Source organism: Chionomys nivalis, chromosome 19, assembly GCF_950005125.1.
Source record: "Chionomys nivalis chromosome 19, mChiNiv1.1, whole genome shotgun sequence".
Taxonomy (NCBI): domain Eukaryota; kingdom Metazoa; phylum Chordata; class Mammalia; order Rodentia; family Cricetidae; genus Chionomys; species Chionomys nivalis.
In genome coordinates, this window is record NC_080104.1 from 39,408,105 (window position 1) to 39,435,142 (window position 27,038).

General features: G+C 41.8%; 1 protein-coding gene across 10 annotated transcripts in view; it reads left to right on the forward strand.

The window, feature by feature from the left end:
- Lims1 (LIM zinc finger domain containing 1) overlaps positions 1 to 27,038 on the forward strand; it is a 113,192-nt gene that overhangs the window by 63,583 nt on the left and 22,571 nt on the right. For 7 of the 10 annotated variants that reach the window (XM_057751095.1, XM_057751097.1, XM_057751096.1 and 4 more), the window contains exon 2: positions 19,421 to 19,580. In XM_057751095.1, the coding sequence (XP_057607078.1) occupies positions 19,421 to 19,580 (160 nt within the window). Of the gene's footprint in view, positions 1 to 3,567; positions 3,588 to 14,654; positions 14,861 to 19,420; positions 19,581 to 27,038 lie in introns of those variants that run through there. The other 3 variants (XM_057751091.1, XM_057751090.1, XM_057751100.1) reach the window with 2 other exon arrangements.

Here is a 27,038-nt window from a genome sequence, read left to right on the forward strand (position 1 = left end):
TGGAGTATGACTGACCTGAGGTGTAAGCAGCAATAAACATTTTTCCTTCCCACGTTGCTTTTGGTCTTGGTGTTTTATCACAGCAACAGAACCCTCAATTAACACATCTTCTCTCTCTGTTTTCCTAGAATAGTCATCTGACATTATGCCAAGTTAGTTTTATCACATTCTTGCTTTCTTATCTATGAAATGCTGTAAAAAAAAAAAAGTTTTTTTTTTCAAGGTTCAAGTGGAAGAACTGGGTAGGCCAAGACCACAGACCATTTAAGTGTGTTTGTTATCTTGAACTAAAACCCCTAATAACAGTTACATTTATAAAAGGCTTAAATTTAATTTCACTTTTTTTTTTTAGAGCAATTCTTGCTCTTGCTTAAGTAGCCATGGCTTTCCTAGAACTGACTGTGTTGATGAGGCCAGCCTTGAACCTTCACTGATCCTTCAGCCTCTTTCTGCCTTCTGAGTGCTGAGATTGCAGGTGTGAAACTCTCAGTTTCTTAGGCATTCTTTAGGCAGTGTTAAGACGTGTGCACAAGCCCGGCGGTGGTGGCACACACGTTTAATCCCAATACTCAGGAGGGAGAGGCAAGCGGATCTCTGTGAGTTCAAGACCAGCCTGGTCTACAAAGCAAGTTCCAGGACAGCCTCCAAAGCTACAGAGAAACCCTGTCTGTAAAAACAAAACAAAATAAAAAAGAAGTGTGCACAAAAATGTAACCCACATGTTCGTAGCTAAGTTATAAAATTAATTGAGTATTAATAATCTTCCTGGGCTCCATGGTACTCTTTTCTTGGCCGTTTGCTGAATTCTCCGTTGCACACTGTCCTTACAGGTTTATGGTTGAGGTGGGAACTGTGTACTAGCTGTCACCACTTCTGTGGCTAGAAGGAAGGAGCAGTATCCTCAAGGACTTACACCAGCGTGGACAGAGGAAGCCTACTGAACCAAGTTCTTAGGAGGACACTTGAGTCACTGTCTTGTTTCAGGCTGGATATCTGGCTAAATTGTAGGTAAAAGAAAAAAGAAAATAAGGTTTGATTCAGTTCTATTAAGGCAACTGCCCTCTTTAGAGACTCAAGTTAATTCATTCTTCTGCCCGTTGTTGGATTTAATTTTTGTCTGTGGGAACCAGAGAGAAGTCGATAGATGGTGGGAAGGAAAGAATGAGGTGTGATATGTCATCTCATAAAAGCTTATTTCCTAGCAAGTAGCCTAGATTGTTGTTATATCGTCTTTCACATTGTGCATAGGGCCGGTTTCCCCACCCACTGTCCTGGAGTCTGTCAGTGGTGCTTCCTCATCTGCTGAAGCAAAGGGAACTCACTGGAGACCTGAAGTTCCTCAGCTGTTTTCTTTTTATGTGTCCTCTGAGGACTCTTTGTTTCCTTGGGCTGTACTTAGTTTGGCTACCTACTCCTCCCACCTCTTCCTAGTTTCAGCCGCAAATAAGGCTGTTTTAAGTTTCTAAGTGAGACAAGTTCCTCATGTTGGGGAAGGAGCCTAAAAATTTGAGAGCTTCAACTACAGGATTCTGACTACAGGCTTCCTCTCTTGGTCTTTGTTCAATCAGGAAAGAAAATGCATGCTTTTTAAAAGTAAAGCTTAATGTCTGAGAATAACTTCTTCAGTTTTATTTTTATGTATGTCTGTGTGAATGTATACCCTTGCCTATAGAAGCAAGAAGGGCATTGAATCCTCTGGATCTAAAGCTTCATGTAGGTAGGTTCTGGAGACCAAACTGGTCCTCTACTCATTTAGAAGGGAGGACTCTTGTCAGGTTAGCTACCTTTGATAGAAAACAACTGTTTCTCATACCATCTCTCTAGACCAGCTTTCTCTCTCTTTTTAAATTCCATTGTCTTTTACATCATTTTGGTCTTGATCCCATTTATTTCCCCATCCCTTCACATCCTCACGTACCCCCCCCCAATAAAACAAAAAATTTTTAAAAGAGAAAAAACTTTAAATCTGCAGTGTGACACAGTGAGTCACGCCATAAACCCCTTTGTATCTTTACTTGCAAGTGTTCATTGCAGAGTTATTGGTCTGGTTCGAGGCCTCTGGTATCTACTACAGTATCAGTGCTGGGCCCTCACTAGCACTCTTCTTGGATATCCTGTTGCCCTGTGTTGTAGAGATCCTGGAACTTTGAGTCTATGGGTCAGGTCCCTTTACATGATGAACATAGTTGGGACAGGCTGTAAGGCTGGACCAATTCTCTCTTGTCCTCACCACTAGGGTGAGCTCTCCAGCCTTGCCTAGCCTGTTCACCTCTTGCAGCAATGAGCGAGGGGTGGGGCCAGTTCTGCTTTCATTCCTTCAGCATCAGCTCTGCCAGAGGACTGGATACTTCTGGTTACCTTGTACCACAGGAGCCCAACACACTATTGCAAATACTGGTGGCTGCCATGCCCTGCAGGAGCTGCACACTGGGGATGCCAAACTTGCTGTAGGAGTCTGGTTATCTGTGACTGCTCTCTCTGCAGGCCCAGGGAACCAAACCCTGTAGCATCTCTCCAGTGCCCTCTATTGACAGGGATTGTGTGCTGCTTTAAAGACTAAAGGGAGGGAGGTTGTGCTTCATCAGTATGGCGGGAGTTGCCAGGGTTATAGAAGAGTGAAAGAATCTTTTTTTATCAAAGACCCTTCATATGTAACCATGTGACCTGCTTTCAGGGGCTAGAACAAAGGGTATTTGAAGAATCTTAGAGAGACTGCAGCCCAGCTGGGGACTGGTTGTCAGAATAGTTGCACTGTCTGGTCAACATCAGACTCCTGGAGTCTGGTTATGTCCTTTCCACATCATCTTTATTACATTTGTGATAAAATATGAGTCATGGCAGCTAAAATAGTTCACCTTTCTGTGCACATCACAAAATTTAAAACTCATGAAAGAAAGAAACCATTTCAGCTTCAGCAAAAAAAAGTTTTCAGTTCCTCTCTATTCTGGCCAGCGTATTCAGAGGCATGTGTATGTGCATATCCTACATCCAAAAAGTAACTGGCAATGAGAGGCATATGGATTTTAACCAGAAGAATCTTTGACTTGAATGAAGTGTTTTACTTCTGTACTTAAAAATTTATTGTTTTCTTTTTTCCTTATCGGTGAAATAGGCCTCTTATTAAGCGTAGTCAAGAATAAAACTCCCGGCCAGGCGGTGGTGGCGCACGCCTTTAATCCCAGCACTCGGGAGGCAGAGGCAGGTGGATCTCTGTGAGTTCGAGACCAGCCTGGTCTACAAGAGCTAGTTCCAGGACAGGCTTCAAAACCACAGTGAAACCCTGTCTCGAAAAACCAAAAAAAAAAAAAAAAAAAAAGGAATAAAAACTCCCACTGACTTCCTGTCCCGGTATAACTGGCACTTGTATGAGAAAGCTCTGCTGAGTAGGAACTAAATAAGAATGTACCTTAGAGCCTGGCAGTCTGGAGCTCTGGTCACCATCACCATATAAAGAGCTCCTGGATGCACTGAAAGGTTTCCCTGGTAACTGGGGCATCTCTTAGGTCAACACAGCTAAAAATACTGTTCTTCTATATTTGGAGCTTTCTCAAATGTGGCGTTGTATCTTTCTAAAAAGATGTTTAGAGGTAAGAACATATTAATGCATCATGGTAAGAATTAAAAGACGTGATGAGCAGTAAAGGAAGCACGAGAGGGATATTTTTCAGGAACGGTATTTGAAAAACCAGAGCAAAGCCTCCTAACCTCTGAGGGAAGTTTAAAGAATTGTTTAAGTTGACCAAACACTCCAACTTTAATGAGAGGAACTTGGTGTGGGGGCCTAAGGAGTTCACTGCAGTGGTTGTATTTAAGGGATCTCTCTTAAGTATGTTCTTGCTAAAGACCTTGAACTGTCTGGGTGTCAGCAAGGGCAGTGCCCTGACTGTTGGCCCCCGGCCTCTTAGCAGCATAATTGATGAATTACTGAGAGGGTGCTCCAAGCTTTGAAGGGTAAGAGGCTGAGCAGTCCGGCTCCGAGACACTTGCTTACAGAGCAGTGTTCAGTCTTCCTAACATCAGGCTCATTGAATGGGATGCAGAGTCTCTAGCTGAGGGGAATAATAGTGACTCTTTGACAATGGTACGTTTTTTCTAACCTATATTATTGTTGGGTGAAAAGGAAGGGCAAATCCAACTTACAACATGAAATGTGCAGACTACTCATCCTGGCCCAGGCTGCCAGTTATTGATGGCCTTTCTCAGTGTGCTGTCATTAATGGTTAAGACCTTTTCTACACATTCGGCAGCCTCCCAGATACTCTCGTCTCCCTTTTACGCTGGGTTACCTATATGATAAGGATGTGTCATAGAAAAAGGGTAGCTGGGGCTGGCAGCTGGTTAGCTCTGCTGTTTTGTGCCGTTGTAGGGGCTGCTATTTTCTCTTTGCACCGTTTTCAGAATGTTAATGCCAGAGAAGGTCATGGAGAAGAAGAATGAGCTTCTTTCAGGCTCTCTCCTTCACTCTCCCCAGCTAGGATATCTTTTACACTCAAATCTTTTGTGGATAGGCTTTTGTTGTGTGAGCCATGTTGAGAAACTTTTGAGTTCACTCAGAGAGAGATGCTTCATGAGAAATAGACCCCAACGTAGGCTCTCAATATTTGTTAAACTGGTTAAGATCGAGTAGCTAAAGTATTGATTGTCAGTTTGGGGCAGAACATTTCTGCTGTTGGGGAACTGGCACGTGTTGTCCTGTATGACAGACCTTTGGCAGCCCCTTGCTGTATCCTGCCTGTGGTTTCTCAGTGGCTTCCCTCTTCTGCAGACACCAGAGGAAGAGTTTTTGCCTCGTCTGCTTGTGCTAGATTTACTGCATTTGAATTGTTGGTTTTAGGACTAAGTGTGCATCTACTAGTTTACTTCCTAAAAAGTATCCGGATTGGATAGTATCACAATCACTTTCTTATGAATATTTCTTTAAACTTCATAAGGTCTGTTTGTGGTAATGTATGTGTGTATATATATATATATATATATATATATATATATATATATAATCTCTGACATCAAAGAGAGCTCCTTTATTTCTGTGGTCAATTCTTAGGAGTAATTATATGTAAATAGCCTCACACCAGGCATCCTAGCATAGGATATTGGTGGTGCAAGGTGGCAGCTGGTACTTTAATCCAGATATTTCATGTTTTTAAATGATTTTTTTTAGCTTTATCTCTGTTTATAGTTAAGATATAATAAAGTCACCATGCAGTATTTGCTCCTGCCTTTAATCCCAATACTCAAAGGGCAGAGACAGGCAAATCTCTGAGTTCCAAGCTGGTTCCAAGGTAGCTCTTGCTACACAGAGAAACCCTGTTTCAAAACACCCCCCCACACACACACGCACACATACAATAAAGTTAAAGTGCTTTTACCTCCTTTTAATAATCCCAATAAACAACACTAGTACAGACTTATATGTTGTTACTCAATTTAAGCTAGTTTAAGAAAATGTTTGTTAACTGCCTTTTCACTGTTGTCCATGGTCATGAATTTTGTTTGCCTTATACAGTTAGGAACCAGTTTTAACAGGCATTGCAAAATGGCATATTAACCAAAAATTCATCTCTTTCTGGTTGATCTTTGTCTACTTCTTTATTGTCTTGAAAGAAAGCATTACATTTGTCCTACAGACTGAAATGGGAAAGAATTTTCCATATCCATTATCTCACTTACAAGTCATAGTTGCTTTGTTTTTAGTAGTCGGAGGAAAATCAGATGAAATTTTCCACTTACATGAAACAGAAAATTGCCAAATGGTAATTTAATTAAGCCACATTAGTGATTTGAATACCCCAGTATGACACAGAAATCTTTGGTAGCAGTTGAAGAAGCTTCATTCTGGTGGTAGTTGTTGCTGAGTTCTTGGTTTAATGATGGATTTTATAAATCTTTTGTGAAATACAGCATTTTTTTTTAGCTCTCCCATTCTGCGGTCACAATGGGGTTGGGAATTGGTTCCAGAACACTTCCAGAACCTGCACCTCTACCTCTACCATTCTGTCCAGGGCATAGCAAAATCTGTAGTTGCTTGGGCCCCTTATTAAATGACCTGATACTTGCATAGAAGTTTCCTCAAATCTTATACTATGCTACTGAATATAATGTAAATACCATACATGTCACAATAGTTTATGTATGAATAGAGGAATAATCATGTAAAAGCTATATTTTCACTATAAGGTCCAATTTCTTTTGTGTATGTGCAGGTGTGTTTGCATGTTCATGGAAGGGTGATACACATGTCTGCACAGGTGTGTGGAGGCCAACGGCCAGCTCTGATGTCATTTCTCGGAATTTGTTGTCCTTGGTTTTGTTTTTCTTTTATGCATGTGTGTGTGCATGGGTATGTAAATGTTTGTGGCTGAGCATGTGTGTGGAGGCCCAAGGATGATGTTAGGCATCACCCTCTATCACTCTTTGAGGCAGGATCTCTCACTTAAACCCATTGCTTGTTGACATGACTAGTCTTGCTGGCCAGCGTGCTCTGGGGATCCCCTGCCTCTGTGTTCTGAGGCTGGAATTACAGACAGGCTGCCACAACCACTCATCATTTGTAGCTGGGCCCTAACATCTTCCTGGGGGAGGGAATGAAAAGGCTCAGTGTCAATGGCTCAGCCACTGGGAGTCAGGTAGAAGGTGTGCAGCAGACTTGTTTGTTAAACATGGGGGGGGGGCGCTTATATACCTTCCCAGCACCCAGACGTTCCTATCAATTGACTTCATGTGGTCGCCCCTCATTGGCTAGGCACAATCAGGACCTGATACAGCACCTATTGCTAGGCCCTAACACACCTTAAAATAATATTCTACAACAATCATTTATGTGAATTTTGAGGATTTGAACTCTGTCTTCACATTCAGTGTTTGCCTAGCAAGTGTTTTAACCATGAGCCATCTTCCTAGCCCCCACCTTGACTTTTGAGACAGATTGTTGTGTGAACTTTGTAGAGGAGAAATCTATTTACCCCCAGATAGGGCACAAGGACAGACCAAAGAAAAGATTCTATTCAAATACTAGCTTGATAAAATAATGACTTTAATTGGGAGTTACTTAAGGGAGTGTAGTTGAAGGGTTACTTTTAGGAGCAGGAACAATTTATGGGCAGCTACACCGTTGAAGAAAAAAATCTCTTTTCTCCAGTGCAGCAGTTATCTGTCTATTTTCTTGAGGGCAGGGAGGGTTGCTCATGAGACCCGCCTCCTAACAGTCCTCACTGCTTAAAAACTTTATTCTCTCTCTGTTTCCCCCCCCCCCCCCGTGTGTGTGTAGACAGAATCTCTTATAACCCTGCTAGGATTAAAGGTATTCACCACCATGCCTGACCTGCTTATAAATCTTATGGGAGAGGGACAAGACTTCATGAGCCTCTTTCCCTTCTATGGCAGAAAACTAATGGGCTCAGTCTTCCGCAGGTCTTTTTGGAGTGCTCATAGCTGCTGACAGTGCAAGAGCACACTAGTCAGTCACACTCAGAACAGCATCTCTCACTGCACCAGTTAGTCTGGGTTGGTGGCCCAAGGTGTGAGGTTGAGGCTAGCCTGAGCTACATAGTGACTAGCAGGCCAGCCTAGGCTTTGTAGAAAAGCCTTGCCTTAATGAGATCCTAGGTTCAATCCTCAGCACTGTTCCCACCCCCAAAAGCTGCTTTGGCAACTCTGCTCATGAATATGTCCAAAGTTTAAGTATCTAAACTTTGGGAACAGCTGTGGTGTTTTGTCTGACATCTCTGAGTAGGTTGTTTGTATCTTTGAAGTTAGCAGACTGGTGGAATGAGAAGCCCTGCAGCTGTCTGCATGCTTGCACTAGTGTGTAGTTTGGTCTCAGCACACCCAGTGTCTTAGCTAAGTTTCTATTACTGCGATTAAACACTGTGAGCAAAAGCTATTTGGGGAAGAAAGGGTTTATTTCAGCTTCAGTGTGGGAGCAGGAAGTCAAAGCAGGAACCTGGAAGCAGGAAATGAAGCAGAGGTTGTGGGAAAATGCTACTTACTGACTTGATCTCTGTGGCGCTCCGCCTGCTTTTTTATACCACCCAAGACCATCTGCCCAGGGGTTGTACCATACACCCTGTTTGGGCCCTTCCACATCCCTTATGAATCAAGAAAATGCTTTACAGGCTATCTCGTACAGGCAGTTTTTCCAACTGAAGTTCCTCTTCCCTTTTAACTTGAACTTACGTCTACCTCCCAAAAAATTAACCAGGACGCCCAAACTCTATCCTCTGGAGAATGATGAAGTTTGGCATCCCGCAAATGGTCTTGATGAGTTCGTGGAATAGAAATCTCTATTCTTAGGAGCTTAAGGGAACATTTGGGTTTAGACTTGTCCTAGAGGATATTCCAGATATGCATGTCCACTTTGGTGAATGGCTAGCTTAATTAAATTATTGAACATCTCTGGGAAAACCCTTAAAGATCTCAAATAACCCTAGTTCTCCAACAAAAATCATCTAAGCAATAAACAGGAATTTTCAGTATTTATGAGAAAAGAGTCTCCCATTCTAATGACTTGACACTGCTATAATGGCAGTGGCAGCTTCACTCAAGGACATTTGGGATAAATTTTTCTGAAGGTTTGAATCATCATCCAAAATGACTATCTGTAATTCTGAGAGTAAGTCTTGGAAAAGTTAAAAACAGAAAACAAGGGACGTAGGTATAAACCTGAGTAGTAATGTTTGTTTGGCCTCAGATTGCTCTGTTGACATTCTTTTTGCTGCTCTGTGCTGACTAAAATGAGAAGGAACCTCTGCGTACACATGTGGTGAGAACAATGCCACCCAACCTTTCACTGGCCTCATGGTTACTGATCCTTATTCAGAACAATGAGCTCTGACTGTGAAGCCTTCACTCTCTGCTTACTTACAACAAAAGCGGTTATATGCTGAGTACTGTTTCCCTGCCTACATTGTATACTTAGGGAAGCAGAGGCTGTGACTTGTATGCACTTATTTATTCATTCAGCAGATGTGCTTATGCGGATGCAACATGAGCACCTAGTAAGAGTGTTGTATGATCCTAGTGATGTGGACAAGAAAAAAACGTGAGCAATTAGTTTAATAAGCTTAGAAATCTTATCAGAATAACTGCTAAAAAGGGGGTAACCCATTTGTGCTGTTATTCACTCCTAAAACCCCAAAACTTGTTCCCTGTCACCTTTTCAGTAGAGGACAGCATGTCCCGAGCTTCCTAGTTAACTTTGAGTCCTCACTCTGGCTCCTGTGTTATTACTCTATAAGAAGATATATAAGGTACAAAGAATTTCCTTGGAACAATATATGGAGGCTCTTATGATCCCAACACTAAGAAGGCTGAAAGGATTACTGCTGAATGCTAGGCTAGCCTGAGCTATCAAGTGGGACCTTGTCTCAAAAACCAAAACCAACAAGGGAACATTGTTTGGTGCCTTTAGTTCTTTAATCCCTGCAAAAGCAAGAAGGTCACTGTGAGTTGAGATCTGTCAGGTCTACATAGTGAAACCCTGTCTCAACAACAAACAAAAATCTCACAAAGAATTTCCTTGCCTTATATTTATGCTGAGAATCAGCTGGCTGGGTCTTAGCTCCTAGTAAGAGGTCAGTGTGATAGAAATGTGTGGTGGAAATGATCTAGCTCTTCTCTTTCTTCAGAACCTTTGCCTCCTTTCTCTCTGGATCATAATTAATATTTTAGAGTGCTCGGGGTGAAATGATGGTGCACACCTTTGATCTCAGCACTCTGGAGTCAGAGCAGGGGGATCTCTGAGTGCCAAGCCAGCCAGGGCTACATAGAGAGACCCCCATCTCAAACAGACAAAGTGATATATTTTTGGGTGATAGAAAGAACAGATAATGCCAGGTGGTAGTGGCACATGGCTTTAATCCAGGCACTTGGGAAGCAGAGGCAGGCAGATCTTCAAGTCTGAGGCCAACCTGGTCTATAGAGTGAGTTCAGAACAGTCAGGGCTACACAAAGCAAGTCTGTCTTGGGGAGAAAGAGGTGCAGATAAGAAGGTAATCTGAAAAATATAAACCAAGAGTCACAGTCATAAATTTTCCTTACAACATGTAAATCTTGGACTGATTGATTAAAACAGTTATGAAATATTTTCATACCATATAAGACCACTGCTCAAAAAAAGCAGTTATATTGAAGTAACTTCTGCGTAAGAGATGGGTAAAGGCATCTCTCTGCAGCCAAGCCTGAGAACTAGAGTTCAATCCACAAAGTCCATATGTTGGTAGGAGAAATCTGATCTCCACACACATGAGCATATAGGGAAGAGGTTTGGATTACCTGTGTATAGCAATATGATTTAATGTATAGCAAAGCCTAAAGATTCTATGCACACATTCACACACGCACACACACACAACACACTCTTTTAGTATTGATAAAGTAAAAAGATACAAAAAGTAGATGGGTGCACTGCCCGTGCATGCAAATTTGCTTATATGCAGATGCCACGTACACATGTGGACATCAGAGGACAGCTTTTCTCTTTCCATTATTTAGGTTTTGGAAATAAAATTTAGATTATCAGGTGCCCATTAAGCCATCTCGCCAGTCCATCAATAAAAAACTTCAGGGAAAATAAATCAATAAAGCAATCTGAATCACGGTAGGGAAAAAAGGAGAGGGTTAAGAAAGATCTGGAAATAAATTTAGCCACCACATGACCATGGAAAGAAATAATCTCTTTGAAAATTACCAAAAATGATAAAAGAAAATAAGAGGTTCCCCAGATTAGAAAGACGTATGTGCCCAAATTGTTACAGTGTTTGTAAAACCCCTTATGACCAACAAGTTCACTTCCTGTCAAAACACTGTTGGGGCCTAGAGAGATGACTTAGGGAGTAAGATCATTGACTGCCCTTCCAGACAACCCAGGCTCAATCCAGTACTCACATGATGACTCACAAGTGTAACTCCATCCCAGAGGACCTGACACCCTTTTCTTCCTCCAAACATACATAAACATATATGCAGGAAAAAAAATACCAGTAACATTCTCTGCAGAAGTAGAGAAAGTACTTCTAAAATTTTGCTTGAGCCCCAGAGACTTTGAATAGCTAAAGCAATTGTGAGCAGAAAGAACAGAGCTGGAAGCACTGGTGACCCAAGTACAGTACTGGCATAAAAATAGACTAATAGAACAGACTAGTGAACCCAGAAACAAACACATATGTTTATCATCAAGTAATTTTCAACCACGGCAGTGAGAATGTACTGTGTTTACACACATACAAGCTACATAAAAATTTTTTTATTGGGAAAATATCTGAAAATTATAGCTTAAAAGATATAAAGTGAGAGCTCAAGAGGTGGCTCAGCACTTAAGAGCCTTTGCTGCTCTTCCAGAGTACCTGAATTCTGTTCTCAGCACCATGTCCAGCCATCCATGACTTCCTGTAACTTCAGCGCCACGGGGTCTGATACCCTCTCCTGGCCTCTATTGGCACTGCACTCACATGCAAAACCACATACAAAAAACATTTTTTTTTAAGTTTAAAAGTGACTACATAGTTGCTAAAATACTAAACCATCTTATCTATATTTCTTAATCTTGATGTCAGTTGGATTTTTAAAAGCTTCTATCTTGCCATATTCTCTGGTCTCCTGCAACTTTCATTTCTACCAACTCTTTTTTCCAGGTAGCTAACCCCATTTAACAGAATCACCTGTTTGGTGATTCTCTCTTTGGCTGCCATGTGCTTTCCACTACTGAGATACAAAAGATGGAGTTCTCCTTTCTCCCTCCCCCAGGAGAATGCAGATTGTCTTAGGCTGCAGATAGCAGGTCCACCTTCTACAAATAACATCACAGAATCATACCACTATGTTTTGATACTTTGTTGTCTATCTTTAGCTGTATGAGGCCTGAGGTTTAAGATTGAGAGTGAAATTTTGTACACAGCCAGTTTCTATTATCCAGATTTTACTAGTTGGTTTGGTCTTTTTACCAGCCTGAAGAAGATTCCTGCTACTTGTTATGTAACTTTTTCCTCTTTTTTTTTTTTTTTAATTTCTCTTAAGTAATCAGGTACAAATTACAAAGATATCAGACAAGTCACAGAGAGGATTGTAGAGGATTTTGTAGTATTATGTCCTTGCGTGGGAGAGATTGAACCCTTGCTTGTGGTAGGCAAGTGACTTACCACCGAGATACACCCCCTCCCTGTCAAATAAAGGATTGGTCTTTGTTTTGTTTAGACAGAATCTTATGTGCAACTCAGGCTGCCCTTCATTGCTATGTAGCCCATGTTGGCTTTAGACTCTTAAATCCGGCTCCCTGAGCCTCTCAGGTGCTGGTATTCCTGGCGTGTACCGCCACTCCTAGTAGTTCTTTCACAGTTAAAGTCTGAGTGGAATACCGCTCAACAGTTTCACTCTGGTGTTTATTCAAGAGAAATATAAACCAACGTTTATGCAGAAGCTTCTATACAATTTTTATTTGTAATAGCCTAAAACTAGGAAGTACTTAAGTTTCCTTCAGTGGTGAATGGTTTGATCATAACATACTTTAATACTACTGAATATTACTCAGCAACACAAGAGCAAACCACATATTTGTTTGCAACCTGACAGATCTCAATGTCATGAAACTGACTTAAAGCCAGCCTTCAGCCATCACATATGACAGAGTTCCACAAATGACAGTTTATACAGGTGAAAAACAGGCAAGCCGGGGAGGGTGGTAAAGAGATTCCTATGGGTAGAGAGCACGGTCCTGCTTACTGGTGGCCACAGTAGCTACACGCTCAGTGGCACTACAGCAGCTATGCTGGTATCAAGCTCCCAACTCCGCTACTGAATTTCCTCTACTTCAGCCAGGAAACTAAGCAGTGGCATGTGCTCTGTCAGCCTGAAATTGTCTGATCCTGTCCTTCCTCTGTTTTACCTTGCCAGTAAATGAGAGCATATAGATAGATAAATAGAAAGACTAACATAAAGATATATAGAAACCAGTAATAGACGAAAAGAAACCAGATAGACGAAAAGAAAGGATAACATAAAAATATATAGAGACCAGTAATGAGGGCTTATAGATAGACAAATAGAAAGAATAACATTTACATCTTAAAGCTGTTTTTTACTACTTGAAACTAGTGATTGTCCTGTTCTTTCATCCCTCAGCTTTGGGTCTCAGCAGGTCTAAGGCTACAGCCTGAGTTCTTCATCATTCTGATATCTCTAGATTCAAAGTAGGGAAATGTCATCTCATTTCCTGCTTCTGGTCCCATTTTGAACCCACCACATACTGATTTAGAGTTCACTTGCTTTATTTCTTGGTGATTCTGTTCAGGCATTTTCTCTCATGGAAGTTACAGCATAGTCCCTAGGTTTAAGTCTGGACCCCACCACTTACTTATTACTCAATCTCTTTGTGGCGGTGGTCTTTTTACTTGTGAGTAACACCCATTTCATAGAGGATGTGAAGTGACAGAAATGGCTTGCTGATTCTTCTGTATCATCATTCACTGGTACTCAGGTCTCAACTGTATGTTGCTTGTGTGTTGGTCTCATGACTCCCCTGTTAACCTGAGGTTCCCAGCAGTATGCCTGCTCACAAGTCCCGTGGGGTCCTCGCTTTGGGGTGGCTTACTGGAATAAAAAATGGAACCTCAGAAAAACCCCAAACCTTGGTGTGGAACTGTGACTGTCCTTGTTGCGTCAGCCCATGCCTAGAAGCACTGAGCTCATCTGTGAACTGCTGGAGCATGTGTAGTGGCAGGACCTGCAGGTCCAAAGCTGCAGGATCTCCATGGCACAGGGCAACAGGAGGATCTCCAAGAGGAGTCCCGATGAGGGCCTGGTGTTGATAGTGTAGCAGAAGCCAGAGGCCTCAAACCAGACCAGTGACTCACTGCACTTACAAAGAAAGATGTATGAATTAAACGGTATACTGCGTGACTCACTGGGCCATACTGCATCTTCTGTGACGAGTTTTTTTTTGTTTTTTTTTTTTTTTTTTTTTTGCGGGTGGGCCTTTGGTTTTGTTTGTTTGTTTGGTTTTGGTTTTATTTTTAAATTTTGTTTTGTTTTGTGGGGAGTTTGCAAGAGCAGGGTGTGGAAGTGAGGGGACAGGGAGATGAGTAGGATTGAGATGCATGATATGAAAGCCACGAAAAATCAATAAAAAGTTAAAAAAAAAAAAAAGAAAGAAATCCTAAACCTTTGTGTTGCCTTGTGCTACGCTGTTTGTTGTTATCATCTGGACAAACACAGTAGTTTGAACTAAATATAGCAGGAACACCATGAAGACTCTGTGACTCCTGTTACAGAGTTAGCTGGGATGAAATTCTGCCCAGTCGTTGAGCCTGTACTAAGTTGTTTCTTGTATGAAGAGCAAAGATAATAGACGACCACACAGAGCTTCATTTCAGGGGCTCTCAGGTCCTCGCTGGAGCTAGTCAAGCCTTCCAAAAGGTGCTTTGCACATCCAAATGGAGGATTGCTCAGAAGCAGGGTGTCACTGCCATGTGAGATGTTTTCGGGAGCTTCTAGAAAGTTGTACTAGAGCCAGACTGCTATGCTACTGAGCTCTTAACATGAAAAGTCGGTAGCGACCCTGGCAGCTGGATGACGCATGTGGGAACAGTGGGAGTGACCCTGGCTGGGAAACAGGAGGCCTGGATATTGTTTCTCTTCTCTGTATCCTGCTCGGGCATCAGAGGACTCTGAACTCTCAAGCCTGTACAATGGCCTTCCCAGCCCGATCACGCCCGTGCACCATCCCAGAGAATGAAGAAATTCCCCGGACAGTCCTTAACAGTGTCGTCGAGGCTAATGGGAATGAAGATGAGAGGGCTGTGTCCAAGCTGCAGCGCAGGCACAGTGATGTAAAAGTCTACAAGGAATTTTGTGATTTTTATGCAAAATTGTGAGTCTCTCCCTTCCTAGAATGCCATGCGGGCTTTCAAATCTCCAGCTCTTTAGATTTGTGTTCCTTAGGCATTTGATCCAGCTAATGTGTTTTAATTTAGCACGGCTTTTCCAGGGTGTGCCGAGGGCTCAGGGTGGTTCACAGATTGCCTTGTCTTGTAAACTTCTACCAGAGGACATAGCAGATGTCAAGGAAAATGCCACCTTCCTGGGGAAGAATAGAAAGCTCTCATATTTCTAATAATGTACATTTTCATCTTGTTAACCATGAGAGAAGTTGGCACTTTGTGTTGTCAGGATCCATAACAGGAAAAAATATACTCTGAAAGTTCTCAGAGGTGAAACTAAACTTTAATTGATAAATAATTTGCTGGGGAATTATTCCATAACCAGTATTTGAAGTGGCTAGTAAACTCTCAAGGTATTTGATTACAGAATTTTTCACATTGTTGTGTTTTAAGAGCAGAAAATTTGTTTAACATGTAGTGATAAATAAGATCTGAGAAATTGGGAAGCTTGATTGTAGTTTCCTGAGCAGCCGACCTGTAGAGGTAGGTCAGTAAAGATTAAAGACTTTATAGAAATACATTCTTCCCACTCCCATATTGTCTTTGTCAGCAACACTTTTTAGTGAAAAATGCTTTCTGAGAAATTAAGCAATTAGGTATAATCAATCTAATGACTTGTCTCAAAAAATAACTTCTATTATATGTTGTATTAAATATTGTCAGCTATAAAAAATGTGAATAGCACTGGAGAGTTCGGCAGGAAAGGAGATGAGCATACAGTCCCAACACTTGGGAGGTGTGGAGGATGAGGAATTCGAGATCAACCTAGACTACATAAGACCCTGTCTCAAAAAAAGAAAAACCAAAGTCAACCAGCCAACAAACAAAAAGATAGAGGAAAGGGAAACATGAGGTCAGTCGGGAGGCAAGTGATTGCTGTGTCCTGCTCCTTCTTTTTACTAAAAAGAATTTGTGTGTGTGTGTGTGTGTGTATTCCGATATATATGTATTATATTAATCTCTCAACCCATTTTGCCAATTCTACTTGAATATTCAAACATAAATAAAATTTGGAATATAGTGAACGTGAACAAGTCAGTGATAATGGCATTTTTTTTATCCAAGAACTTCCTTATACTGCCTCAAGCACCACCAAAAGAAGGAGCTGGGTGGTGATGATGGTGGTGGCAGCGTGGTCTTTAAGCCCAGCACTGAGAGGCAAAGGCAAGTGGATCTCTGTGAGCACAAGGTCAGCCTGGTCTGCAGAGTTCCAGGACAGCCAGAGCTTCACAGAGAAACCCTGTCTTGAAAAAATAAAAATGTAAAAAACAAAACAAAACAAAAAGATTGAAGTCTAGTACTTTTTGTATGAGTTCTTGTACTTGATAATTCGGTGTAAAGCAACTCACTATGTTAATATTATAGAGGAAAAATGCCATTGCTTTACATTTGTGCACATTTTGTTGATGTTTTTCTTGATGCAAGCTCCTTCCTTACAGTCTGCTTCTGCACAGTGTTGTGGCTGAGAGAGTGTACTCCAGAACTTCCAGAGAACCAGTCACCCCATACCTTGAGAATCACTGAGTTAAGTGGTAGTGAATCAGAACATTCCAGAATGTTCTTCAGCTTTTTGGGAAGGCCATTAAAATTACTGAGGTTTGGCATGGTGGTGGCAGCATGGCACATGCCTTTAATCCTAGATGGATCTCTGTGAGTTCGAGGTCCTCCAGGTCTGCAGAGAGAAAGAGTTCCAGGGCAGCCAGGGTCACACAGAATAACACTGTCTTGAGAAACAAATAAACAACAACAACAAAAAAAATACTGAGATTTGGGGTGTATCCTTGAGAGAATTTAGAATGATAATGATGTAATGATGCCATGTCTTTTCATGCCTCTTCTGATTTCCAGAGTGGCTTATACTTTTTATTATTTCATCCTCAAATAGCTTCTGAGAATTCTTGAGCAGGTGTGGGCTTAGCATCCTTCTCCACTCAGCCACTTTTTCTATAGAAAAGAGGGTGCACAGCTCTGGAGAGCTAGAGCTTTATTAAAACTGTCACCATTTATCTGGGTAGAAGGAACTATATGGATTTTCTCATGTCACATTAATTCTGAAATGACAAAGTAGAAGCTTGTTTACACAGTATTTAGGCCAGGTTTACCCAGCAGTGAGGCTGCCCTCTTTCCCTTTTAAAAGTATGTTTTGGAGGGTAGGGCACACATGTGCAGGTCAAAGATAACTTACTGCAGTCAGTTTTATTCTTCTACTTTGTAAGTTTCAGGGATCAAACTCAGATCTTCAGGCTTGGCAGCAAGCACCATTACTTGCTGTGCCATCTCACTGGCCCTGTCTTTTCCTTCTTTTTTTTTTTTTTCCTTCTTTTTTTTTTCAGTGACATTCTTATTTTATATTTAGCTTACTAATTAAAACTGAGTTTTGATTAGCCTGAAATGGTGAATATGAGAATTGAAAATAGAGTTTCTTTCTTTTCTTTTTTCTTTTTCTTTATTTTTTATTTTTTTTAAATTTTATTTATTTATTTATTTATTTATTTATTTATTTATTTATTTATTTATTTGTGACAGGGTTTCTCTATGTAGCTTTGGAGCCTGCCTTGGAACTTACTCTGTAGACCGGGCTGGCTTCAAACTCACAGAGATCTACCTGCCTCTGCCTCCCCAGTGCTGGAATTAAAGGTATGCTCCACCACCGCCCAGCTGAACATAGAGTTTCTTATGGCAGGTTACAGCTTAGAATTGCCTTGAAACATTTATACTTGAAAAGACAAGTATAAAGCTGCCCTCTGTTGGGGTGGAGTGGAGAATAACTATTGCCGCTTTTGCTATGGAAACAGCCAAACTTGGAAAGAGGTAGGAGCAAGGCAGCTGGTTAAAGTATCTGTGAAGTTAGAGGCTCTCCACACCATCTGTCTCCTAGCACTGGTAGACTGCTAAAATATCTGGAAGGTCAGAAGCTCTGTCAGTGGAGCAGACTTGCTTATGCTACGGAGAGGCCTCTCAAACAAAAAACAAGCCAAAACAAACAAAAAGAAACTTGTGAAATTGTGAAGAATAGCTTGGTCAGTGACTGTTCAGCATAGAAAACCATCTTCATTTCTAGAACTTTTGGAAACAAAATAGCTATTTATTTGAAATTCTCACCTAATTCTTTGCCTCAGCCATGCTGTCTTTCTTCTGAAGCACTGGTGGTTAGAGAAAACAGATAATTCATTGCATACATCCTGTGGGGTTGCTCATGAGGGAGCTGTCACAGTCACCCAGTGCTGCCTATTGCCTGGCTTCATTCTGCTGACTTGCACAACATGATTGCATCCCTGCCATAAACTCTCCAGAGTTTGCAGTAAGGTTCTGGTCTGTGACAGATGAGTCCCTGCAAGCAGAGAGTCTGGATTCTACTCTTGTGTCATTAACTAAGAAACTAGCTCAGTGATGTTGAATTAATTGTCCACCTCTGAACCTAGTTCTCTATCTGGAAAATGATTTTTATTGCAGAAAATTCTGTTATTTTAGGATACATTTTATGGGGCTGGAGAGATGGCTCAGAGGTTAAGAGCACTGACTGTTCTTCCAGAGGTCCTGAGTTCAATTCCCAACAACTACATGGTGGCTCACAACCGTCTGTAATGAGATGTAGTGCCCTCTTTTGGCCTGCAGGCATGTATGCAGGCAGAATACTGTATAAATAATAATAAATAAAAAATAAATTTTATATTGCTAGTACTAAGTTTTTGACTTATGTACTGTTTTATAGGCATATTGTCTAATTTTCAGAAATTTAAGCAGTTGCTTTCAATAAGATCCAATCAAAGGTATAATCTAAATTTAGGTTATGATATGATGTTCAGTTACATGAAGTTTAGATTTTGTTCTTGAAAAGAAAAGAAATTGACTTTTAAGATGTTATCTCACAGAGGGAAGGAGCTCATGATGCCCCACCCATAGCTAAGAAGCTATTGGCGATTGATAACACCTAGGGGAGAGAAAGTCAGATTCTTTTGCAGTGTGGCCTAGTGGTTGGTGCCCTGCATTCATGCACACGTGGCAGCACTACTGGACTCGGTATGTTATGAGGGGAGGAGGAGTAGACATGAAGTTGGGAGGGTGATGTGGAATAGAGTCCTGGAGGAGCTAGAGGAAGGGAGCAGTATGATCTAAATATAAAGTTACTTACCCAGCTATAAGCCTGAGCTCCTAAGGGAGACATTTATTCGTTGGTGTGGTTATTTGAGACAGAGTCTCTCTGTGGCTGTTCTTGAACTTCTGGATTCAATAACATTCTTGGCTCTCCCTCCTTACAAGCTGGAACTACAGGTGTATCCCGCTGAAGGTGTTAAAGTCAAACAAAAGTGAAGCAGGAGGCCCTTTCAGAAATCAAGTGCCTAGTTAATGAGTATTTGTTAGACCTGGTTTTGTGGATAAAATATGAGTTTTTATGTCCAGGTAGAATTTGCTCCTCAGTTCTTGATGTCACCTACGTTTAAGCCTAATTACAAGCTGACAATTTGTATTTTGTTCTTTGTGTATTTTAGCAACATGGCCAATGCCTTGGCCAGTGCCACATGTGAGCGCTGCAAGGGAGGCTTTGCGCCTGCTGAGAAGATCGTGAACAGTAATGGTGAGCTGTACCATGAGCAGTGCTTCGTGTGTGCCCAGTGCTTCCAGCAGTTCCCAGAAGGACTCTTCTATGAGGTGGGTCACCTTCATGTTCATCACCAAAGATTGAACTGAAGGGCCAGGTATTTAGTACTGGGAAGTCAATGATGAAATGCATGTGGAACATGTAGGTCACACCTAAATAAGATGCCTATGTATACCTACCTACATTCATCCCCATCAGTTCATCTTATTCCAGAAGCTACAGAATCTTGTGACTGCCTATCAGACTAAGTACTTCTTTCTGTTCCAAGTACAGAATCCTTTCACAAGGCCTGCAGCAGAAGCATCTCTGGCCTCCCTCAGTGCCTCCCCGTACCTGGACTCTTCCTATCCCTATCCCTGTGTCTTCCTTTATCAGGATATCATGGACGTCCTCTTGAAGAGGAACCTGTGTCACCTACTTCCTCATTTCCAAGCCTGGAAATTTCTGGAGATTTCCATGCATGTAGTTTCTAAAAAGGGTCTTATGTGGAATTGAACATTGCAGGAAACACACTGTGTTTAGCCCTTCTGTGTGCCTTGAGTTATTTCTAAACACTTGTTTTTCTTGATGTCATTAAATGATCTGTACTTCCACCATTATTGAAACCCTTTTATCACAGTAAACAAGTACTGTGGGGATGACCTAGGGAAACTCACCTCCCACATCATGAGGGAAAATGAGAGTGACAACTTTGGGAATTCATTTTGCTACCACACCACTTAACATATCTGCAAATATGTGTTCTTTATATGACAATATATATGTATAGAATGATGAGATAGATAAAATGTCTATTCTTTCATTTCTTTTTTAATTATTATTTTATTTATGTGTATATGTATTTTGCCTGCATGTATGTCTATGCACTGTGTACATGCCTGGTGTGCTTGGAAGCCAGAAGAGGTTATGAGAGTCACTGGACCTGGTTGTAAAGAAGGTGTGTGCTGCTATGTGGTTATAGGAATTGAACTCAGATCATCTGGAAGAGCAACCAGTACTCTTACCTACTTAGCCATCACTTCAACCCCTTTAATTTTTCCCCTCACTTTTTGCCTACCAGACTTAGATTTTCCTGTGTCTTTGCTTGAGGAAGGAAAGGTAGTTTGTAATTCTCAATACTAAACTTATTAATACCACTGAGATATTTTTCCCACTACTGGAGAATAAAATTCCCAGACCAGCCTGGAGAACATCATTTTTCTCTCAGAGATGCTTTAAAAAAACAAACTTCCATTTGTGAATGGTCTGTATTAATGTAACTCGAGGAAATAGCATTGAACATATAGTCACAGAATGAAATTTATACGTCTCAGGAAATAAACAAGCAAACAAACAAACCTTAGCAGTAGGGAGATACGCTTTTCTCTTTTCTTTCTCTTGAAATCTTTTTGTCAGGAATGATACCCTAGGAAATGTGAAGTGACAGTTATGGAAGAACAGGAGCAGGAGAGGCCAGAGTCCAGTCCACCTGCAGGAGAAGAAAAGATGGAGGGAGTTCCCAGGGTATATAGATGGTGGTGGTGGCCAGACACTACTGAGTCTGAATGGCTGTGATTGGTACAGAGAAGTACAAGTTAGGCCCCTGGAGCATGGGAGGGAGGGCTGCTGATGGAACCGCTGTCACTCAATTTAGAGAACTCTTCTTAGAAGTTGACAAAAGGCTCTGAAATTCAAACTCAGCCAGATAATGCTGTTTTGATTTTAAGATCTTTATGATGAATTAGGTATGAGTTAAGATAAATATAAGTTTTTATTACTCACACTTAGATGTCAATACACATAGGTTAGGAAAGTATAGGCAGGGATAGAGAGAATGATCCACGAGCCAAAGCTTAATTGGTTATTAGCCTCCAAACACGTCTCCCATGAAGAGTTTTCACTAGTAGGTTTAAAGCAAGTAGACACAAGTTTCATCTGAATCTGTACAGTCCATGCTGGGTATAGCAGTCAGCCTAGCCACTCAGGCTGTACCTAGCTAACCACAAGGAAGAGGTTGTCAGGGAACAGTGATATATGACAGACTTCTGGATTGATCACACCGAGGATCTGGGAGGCATAGAACTGGAGACAGGATGACTAAACCCTGCCTTAGATAAAAGAAAGTATAGCTTCTATTCACAGTGGAAGCCAAAGCAACATGTCATCATAGACACTCATGACAGAGTCCCACAGCATACACAGAGGTCCCAGAAATATGGGGGATGGCTTAGTCAGCACGACTAAGCATGAGGCAAGCATGAGGACCTGAGTTCAGATCTCCAGCCCTTATGTAAAAAACCTGTAATAGTGGCACATGCCTTTAATTCTGTAGCTATGGAGGTAGTCCTACCTGGGACTTGCTTCCTGGGCTCTAGCTGAGATCAGTGAGGTTAAGGTTGATGGAGCTCCTGTCTCCAAAAAATAAGGTGGACAGCAACTGAAGAAGATGCTAGACATCAATCTCTGGCCTCCACATGATCATACACGCATATATGTATAGCTGCACACATAAATGCACACAGACAAAGGAACATGTCTAGATACATACACACCAAAAACCAAAAGAAGAGGGAGCACTGATGTTCATATTGTAATAGTCTCCTTTAATCCCCATCTCTCTTTTCTTTTGTGGCTGTGAGGTGAAAACACGACAACACAGCAGGTGGCGGTGTGTGGTTCAGTTCTGTTCTGCCCAGCACTTTGTCTCCTGCCTGATCTGCCCTCAGAGAGCATCATGGACACCAGTCCTTCTTCATGCCTTTCTCTAGTACTGTCCTTTGCCTGCCATTTCGGCATTATCTGGCACTATCTTGCTTAGCCCGCAGTAACTCCTCCTAAGCACCTGCTTCTACATGTGGCCCTATCACTTGCAGAGTCGCTTATGTTTGGTCAGAGGGAAAGCTTGGAAACAGCCTTCAGCAGAGCAGAATAAAATATGACTCACACTTGTCCTCCAGTCCACTCCTTCTCTTCACTGCTGGACTATAAATAGCCCCTACTATTATCCAAAAGATGTTACGAATCCTGGAGTTGGGCTATTAATGGGCTGTTGCCCTATGGGTCCTATTTTAACTACAGTGCTTACCTCTTAAGGGCCTTTTTCTTGCCAGGGATTGTAAGCCTGAAGTTGGGAATAAGAACTTTACTTTTGGTTAAATGGCATATTAGAGAAAAAGCCATCCCTGTCTAAGAACGTTATACTGTGTTTGTATAATGAAGCATGCAGGGCAGGACATGTGGATTGGTGATAGAGTGCATGCTTGCTTAGCATCCAGGAAGCCTAGGTTCAGTCTCCAGCACTTCAGAAGACAGTCAGGAGAGCGTATCTTCTCCAGTCCATTCCTTTGCTATGGCTTTTTTTTTTTTTTTTTAAGATTTATTTATTCCTTATGTATACAGTGTTCAGCCTGCATGTACACCTGCAGGCCAGAAGAGGGCACTAGATCTCATTACAGATGGTTGTGAGCCACCGTGTGGTTGCTGGGAATTGAACTCAGGACCTTTGGAAGAGCAGCCAGTGCTCTTAACCTGAGCCTTTTTTTTTTTTTTTTTTTTTTTTTGGTTTTTCGAGACAGGGTTTCTCTGTGGTTTTGGAGCATGTCCTGGAACTTCCTCTGAGCCATCTTTCCTGCCCATTGCTATGGCTTTTATCTTTTCCCAGAGCATCCTCCTCCCCTTATTTCCACAGCTCTTACCCTTTCTTTTCCCTTGGGCACAAGCTATAAAGACAAGTAGATTCCATCATTTGAGTGGCTGAGGCAAGAGATTTGTGAGCTCAAGACCAGCCTGCTCTGCTTAATAAGACCCTGTCTCAAAAAAAAAAAAAAAAGACAAATTTTGTTTACTACAAAACATGATTCTCTTTTCTTTATAAAACTTCTTGATGCATTGGGTTAGATGGCTAGGATAGTCATTTCTCTAGGCACAATACGAGCCTGGGAGCAGACCCTTGTTCACTAGACACAAGCATTCCTGGTGCATCTACACTTCTCTTAAGCATAGACTAGCTGGATATGAATGCATATGCTTGTAATCCCAACACTTGGGAGAGGCAGGAGGATCAGGATTTCCCAACACCCACATGGTGACTCACAACCATCCATAGCTCCAGTACCATGGGACAGCAAGTGGAGACCTTGCCTCAAAAAGAAAAAAAGAGTCAGTGCTGTTTTCCATGAGATTTCAGTATGTGTAGTTGTCTTCTAATGTGTGTGAACCAGTATTTTATAAATCTACCAACTCAGTAGTGGCTTAGACTAATTAAATGCTATTTTCTGGAGGAAATGCCCATTTAAACAGCCCAAACACCAGCAATTAATGGTTCCGAAGTATAGCTTTGTGATACATTGATTATCTCCACTAAAAAGAGTATATTTTTTCCTTGAATTTTTAGGACTGAACTAAAGCTAACAGTTTCAGATGGATCAATGCCAGAAATCTTTCAAACTGGCATAGACTGAACCAAGAACCAGGGCCTAGGCAGGGGCCTTGTATGCCCAGGGCTGAGTTCTCTGTGTGATGCTTCAGACTTTCTCTGTCCTTGTTTGGTTTTCCCAGTGTGTACCTTTCTCCCCTCACAGAATATATTAACAGGAAAGACCTGTTGGTAATGGATGCTGTAATGGAACAATGATTAACAAAGAGTTTCCTCACTCATTTCCTCTAATACTGTATCCTGATTATTCAGGAAGGCTGGGACCGAGAAGTGAAGACTGAAGGCAGGAAACTCCAAAGCCAGCCTCTCTGCTTATCTACTGACTCACTTGTTTCAGAGCAATTCGTGACCAGTGTATAAATCACTAGGTGAATGTCCAGCATCTGCACATTCCTGAAATATGGCCATCAGCTCAGTTTCCAGTTAAGCAGCAGCCCCCTCCCCCGCCTCTCTGATAGGAATCTTCACAGAACTGCAGAACTGTTGCTGCTGGAGCTCCTCTTCCCCCACTCCGAATAGTCTCTGTCCCTGTGGGGAGAAGGGCCTAGAGTTCTTAGGCATTCGCTTAAACAGCTCTATGTGGAACATGGTGTTTCTTACAGGCTTGTTGTATTTGTGGTGGTGTCAGTGAGAAACATCCCCTGTGCCTCCTTTCTTTGAACATTTGGTTCCCTGCTTGTGGTGCTGTTTGGAGAGGTTGTGGAGCCTTGTGGAGGAAATACGTCACATGGAATGGGCTTGAAGGGTTTGTCACCTCACCCCACTTCCTGCTCTCTCTCTCCGTTTCCTGTGTGTGAATAAAAATGTGATCAGCCAGCTTCCTGCTCCTGCCACTAGGTCACGCCTTCCCTGCCGTAATGAACCCTGTCCTTCTGGAACACAAAGCAAACTAACCAGCCCTTTCTTCCTTAATTGCCTGGGTCAGTTTCGTCACAGCAAGAGAAAAAAAGAATGCAGTCAGTGTCTTCCATGTTTTACTTTGACCTGGGGGTTTAATGTAGCTATCTAAAAGATAGTGTTTTTGGAAATTTGATTCTTCAAAATTGATGGCTTCTGATTTTTCTTCTATTTATATCCTAGACTTTTACTTTAGATCAACTTTTGGATTCCCAGACTCTTAATTGAGACATGTTATGCTTCATGATCTCTACAGCGTATGGAAGAGACAGCTCATTCAGCAGAATGCTCTTAGGACAGGACTGGTAGTACCATGAGCAGGATCTGAGATTGCAAAGGAATCTGTTCCTTAATCCTTGAGCTGTTTCCTGAGGAGTTTTTTGACTTGTGTCTTGTTTTGTTTGTTTGGTGTTTTGGTGTTGTTATGGGTTTGTTTGGTTTTTTTTGCTTGCTTTTTAGAGGGGAGTTGTGGAGTGGTTTTTGTTTGTTTTGTTTGGTTTTGAGATGGGGCCTCACTGTGGCATAGCTCTACCTGGCCTCAGAGATCTGCCTTTCTCCTCTGAATCCTTTCTGATTTGATTGCTGATATATTTGTATGCACAATAGTACCTGCTTCTCCCACGTTATAAAAGAATCTCAATTCCTATTATCATGACTTGTTCTAGAACACCTCTCACATGGAATCCTTTAGCCTTTAAAGCCTCCCAGCTTTTTCTGCTCTGTATTTTCTCATTTAGGATGAAGCTTGACTTGGGGAACTATTTTGGTTGTTCTGTATTCTGGTATATTGTGAGTTTATAATTGCAGAGTAGTCATGACATCATTCCTTTTAAGGTTTTGCCTTGTGCACCCCTGATGAATGTCAAAGGCATCTTTTTAAAAAAAGTTCCTGTGAATGGACCTAAAAAGATGGCTCTATGGACAAAATACTTGCTTTGCAAGCCTCCATGAGCTAATTCAGATCCTCAGAGCACACTTAAAAGCCAGATTTTTGGCATTCTGGCCCAACATGGTGGCAACAGGGAACCATCTGCAGCTGGGAGATGTCTGACATCTCCTCGGGCCTGGCACACCCTGTTCACTTATAAGGTCCGCACCAAGTACTGAGCTGTAGTAGTCCTTGTGGGCAAGGGAGACAAGCTGGTGACCCATGAGAAAGCACACACCCATGTTACATCACCCAGTGGAAGGCCCAGCTGTCACTGCACACAGGTCACCTGGATGGGGAAGACCGTGCTGCAGTTCAAACAGTGGGGGACTTTTTTCTTCACAAGTTCTTACTGGGCACCTTTCCAGTTTGCTGTCTGACTAGATTGTCCTGAAGTGCCAGGCCAACCAAGTGGAGATCTGTGCCCTGTTCCTGACGCAGCTGTCAGCACACAAATTCTAAATATTTGTGGGCTACAGTGAGATTCTTCTGTCACGCTTTTATAAGTGCCCTGTGTACTCTGCCTCCAAACATGCCCTCAAAAGATGTGTACAAGTCAACATAGGTGGATATTCTTGCTTACATCAATCTGTATTCTGCAAAGGACCAAAATATAGGAGATGTGACGTGTGAAATAGCATGAGAAGAAAGCCTGCCCTCAGAGGATGATCACAACTCCAGGCTGATGTTGAGTAAAGAGCCTGCTGTTGCCAAAAAAAAAAAAAAAAAAAAAAAAAAAACAGATGCAGTAGTGTGTTGGAGGAGGCCATTTAGCCCCGAAATAATCACACAGAAACTGTTTTATTTAAATCACTACTTGGCCCATTCGCTCTAACTTCTTATTGGCTAACTCTTACATATTAATTTAACCCATCTCCATTAATCTGTGTATCACCATGTGACAGTGGGTTACCGGCAAAGTTTCAGCATGTTTGACTTGGCAGCAGCTCCAGGAGTCTCTCGTTCTCCCAGCATACAGCCTAGCTTTCCCTGCCTACTTCTGTTCTTCCCTGCCATAGGCTCAAAGCAGTTCTTCATTCATTAATCAATAAAAGCAACACACAGACAGAAGGACCTCCTATACCAGTACTCCACAGCTATGGGAAGATGGGAGAGAGAGACAGGAGAATTCTTGAGAACTTTGAACAAGTAAGGTGGAGACCAAGGACTGATAACAAGTTCATCCTCTGACCTCTACTATCTGCTGGTGTACAGTACAGTTTGCACATGGGTGCTGTACCCCCTCAACACCATACACTCAGATTCCTG